The sequence below is a fragment of the Priapulus caudatus genome, unplaced genomic scaffold (assembly GCF_000485595.1).
Source record: "Priapulus caudatus unplaced genomic scaffold, Priapulus_caudatus-5.0.1 Scaffold685, whole genome shotgun sequence".
Lineage (NCBI taxonomy): Eukaryota > Metazoa > Priapulida > Priapulimorpha > Priapulimorphida > Priapulidae > Priapulus > Priapulus caudatus.
This window is the reverse complement of record NW_014577746.1, coordinates 26,404-29,589: the sequence shown is the minus strand read 5'-3', so window position 1 is coordinate 29,589 and position 3,186 is coordinate 26,404. Positions and strand designations below refer to the sequence as shown.

At 49.1% G+C, this 3,186-nt stretch overlaps 1 protein-coding gene across 1 annotated transcript in view; it reads left to right on the top strand.

Annotated features, from left to right (window-relative positions):
• Positions 1 to 1,455: 1,455 nt before the first annotated feature.
• The window catches only part of LOC106812772 (neural cell adhesion molecule 2-like), a 13,678-nt gene continuing 11,947 nt past the window's right edge, over positions 1,456 to 3,186 (top strand). The window contains exons 1-2 of the mRNA XM_014816743.1: positions 1,456 to 1,550; positions 2,992 to 3,143. Coding sequence (XP_014672229.1) covers positions 1,456 to 1,550; positions 2,992 to 3,143 — 247 coding nt within the window. The remainder of the gene's footprint in view (positions 1,551 to 2,991; positions 3,144 to 3,186) is intronic.

The following is a 3,186-nucleotide window of genomic DNA, read 5'->3' as shown; positions in this document are numbered from 1 at the left end:
GACGTAGCGACAGAGAGATGGAGAATTGAGGATGATGAGGAGTGAGAGACGGAGACTCAGAGAGATGAACCTGCAGAGGAGAAGAAGCGAGGAAAGGATGAAGAGCGGCGAAGAGCCACCCGTCCCCTATCGACATTGGCGCTGAAGGGGATAGAGGCTGGCTATGATACTTCGGTACTTGCACTGCTACTATCACTGTCGTGCTGTGCCTGTCTGTCTGATGCCTATCTTGCGTGCGCGTGTGCGTGTGTTGTGTGTTGTTGTGTTGTGTGATGATGTGTGTGTGTGTGGTGTTGTTGATGTATGCGATGGAGTGGCGTGCGTGCGTGTGTGTGTGGCTGGGCGGCCGCGGTGTGTAATGTGTGCTGTGTGTGTGTGGTGTGCTGTGTGTCGGCGGTCCGCGGGCGCCACGAGTTTGTGTGCTGTCGCGTGTGTGTGCGCAGCAGCGTAGCTGGTGGTAAGTGCTGTGGTGTGGGCGTGTGTGTGGTGTGTGCCGTGCGTGTGTGTGTGTGTGTGTGGTGTGTAGGCGCGGCGCCACGTGCGTGGGTGGGTGTGTGTGTGGTGTGCGCGTGGTGCTATGTGCGTGCGCGCGCACCCCGTTTGATGTGTATCGAGTGTGTGTGTGTGCGTGCATGTGTGCATGCACACGGTGTATGTTCGTGCGCGCGCCACGGAGGTGTGGTGTGTATCGATGGTGTGTGGTGTGCTTTGCGTTGTGTTGCGTGGTGTGCCGTGCGTGCGTGCGCGCGCGCGCGCGTGGTGTGTGTGTGCGGGTGGGCGGGGTTGGTGTGTGTGCCGCCGGGCGCGGCTGCGTTGTGTGTAGCGTGTGTGAGTGTGGGGTGTGTGTGTGCATCGTGTGTGTGTGTGTGTGTGTGTGTGTGGTGCGTGCATGTTGTGTGTGAGCTGGCGTTGTGTATATGCCGTGCGCCGCGCGGCCGTTTTGTGTGTGTCGCGTGTGTGTGGGTGCGCCGCGGCCGCCCTGCACGTGGTGTGGTGTGTGGTGTGTGATTGTGTGTGTGTGTGTGCGTGTGTGTGTGTGCGTGCGTGAGTTGTAGCGCAGGCGTGTGTGTGCGCGCCTGTGTATTGTGCGGTGCGCGCGCACGGCGTGTGTGTGTGTGGTGTGTTGTGTGTGTGTTGTGTGTGTGCTGTATGGTGTGTTGTCTTGTGTGTGTGTGTGGTTCGTTGTATTTGTTGTGGTGTGTGCGTGTTGTGGGTGTGCGGTTGCCTGTGGTATGTGCGTGCGGTGCGCAAGTTCCGTGGTGTTTGGCGTGTGTTGTGCGGCGCGCAAGTTCCGTGTGTTGCGTGTGTGGTGCGCGGCGTGTGTGTGTGGCCGCGGTTGTGTGCATATTCGTTATTATTAGGTTAACGGCAACATCGATGAATCGTCTCAAAGCTGCCGCGCGTGCAGATCGATATGTAGCTGTTCGTTGTTCGGCAACATGCGAGAACTCGAACATGGCCATACGATGTCCGCGCCACACGCTCATCATTCACGGCTTGAGAAGATCGAACCTCGGCGAATACACGTGCCTCGCAGAGAACGAAGCCGGGTACGGGCGCAAAGCCTACTACGGTTATCCAACACACCCTGTAGATTATTAGTTAAAATGCTAACTAAAATAAGAAAAGTAATATATTATTAATGACTTATCTGACTTACTGATATATTATTATATCAAGAGGCGGATAGATACGCGTCTTGATTATATACTTTGAATACGGTCCACAAGGGGTTGGAAGGAGTTATGTTTTCACCGGCGTGTGTTTGTTGTTTTGTGCGTTTGTTTTTTTTGTGGTACACGCCTTAACTAAAAAAGTTATGACGGTTGCTATGTTTTAGGATAGGTCAAAATGGCTAACCTTAGAATGATGAGATTTTGGTGATCCGGATCCAATTAATTAATTAATTAATAAAATTTTCAGGATATGTCAGAAATGGGGTAACTTAGAATTGATTACATTTTGGTGGTAATCCGGATCCAATTAATTAATAAAAAATTTCAGTGAGAGAATTGAGCTGCCTTGGCGGAGGTCTGCGCTCTCCGAGTGCTCTAGTTAATTATGTTATTATTACTATTATTATTATATATTAATTAATTCTATTATTATTATATGTTATTAATTAATCTTTAATAAATAATTGTGAAACCTTCTGAGCAGCAAACACTGATTTTAGGCATAACAGGTTGCGATGTTAAACCACCGATTGTACAGAAGTTATGAGCTGGTGCAGTGTTTAGTTTGAATAGGTGCTGAGTAGGTGTTGCTCACAGTTTATTAAACTATTCGTATAACGATATAAACCTGCAAGATGGCACACATCTATATTATAATCACATATTAATTTTCCAGCTCGCATAGCGCCTGAAGTGATTTCGTTTGCTTATCACACCGATGCTAGGTCAATACATTTTTTGTAGACGTTCCCGTGTTTGTCAAGTTACCCTACAACACAACCGTAAATGTTTCGGACTCCGTGACTATTCCTTGCGAAGCGGTTGCTAGGCAACAACCAATCATCAACTGGTACATAAGGCACGGGACTAAAAAGGAATCTTTCACAAGGTAGGCAATAGTTACGTTGTTTATGGTAGGCCGTATACGGAAAAATGTGGCTCGGACAAAATTTCGTTATGTTGGTCAGAGAATACTGAGCCATACTCAGTGTCTGCTTGTGATCAACCTATCCTTCTCGCAAGCAAAATACCCCTGTTCTTGAATATAGTTGCTATGTTGATTAGGGCGGGCCAGTTTATGTCCCCTATAGGCATGCATGTCAAATTGTCAACGTTGCGGCACTTTGTTGCCAAGCATGATTTTCTGGAACTTTCACAATAATGCTAGACTAGAGCTACTTGTCTATATCTACCCGGGCAGACAGGACTATTTTCTACACAAACCTTATGTTGAGTTAGGTATTGAACTACGTTGGCCGCCATGTTTGCGTCTTTGCTGTGGACTGCCATCTTTGCGTTTTTGCACTCGGTATAGCGTGGTTGGTCAGAAGAAGAGCAACACTACGCAGACGGACCAGGGCTGGTTGCACATCGGCGGCGTCAAGGAAGTTGACGGGGGATGGTACACGTGCGAGGCTACCTCACAGCAGCGCACGGTCACTGCGGAGGCTTACATTAGAGTACAGGGTAAGTGCCGTATTACAGTATGCGCCTGTGTTATATTCCTACA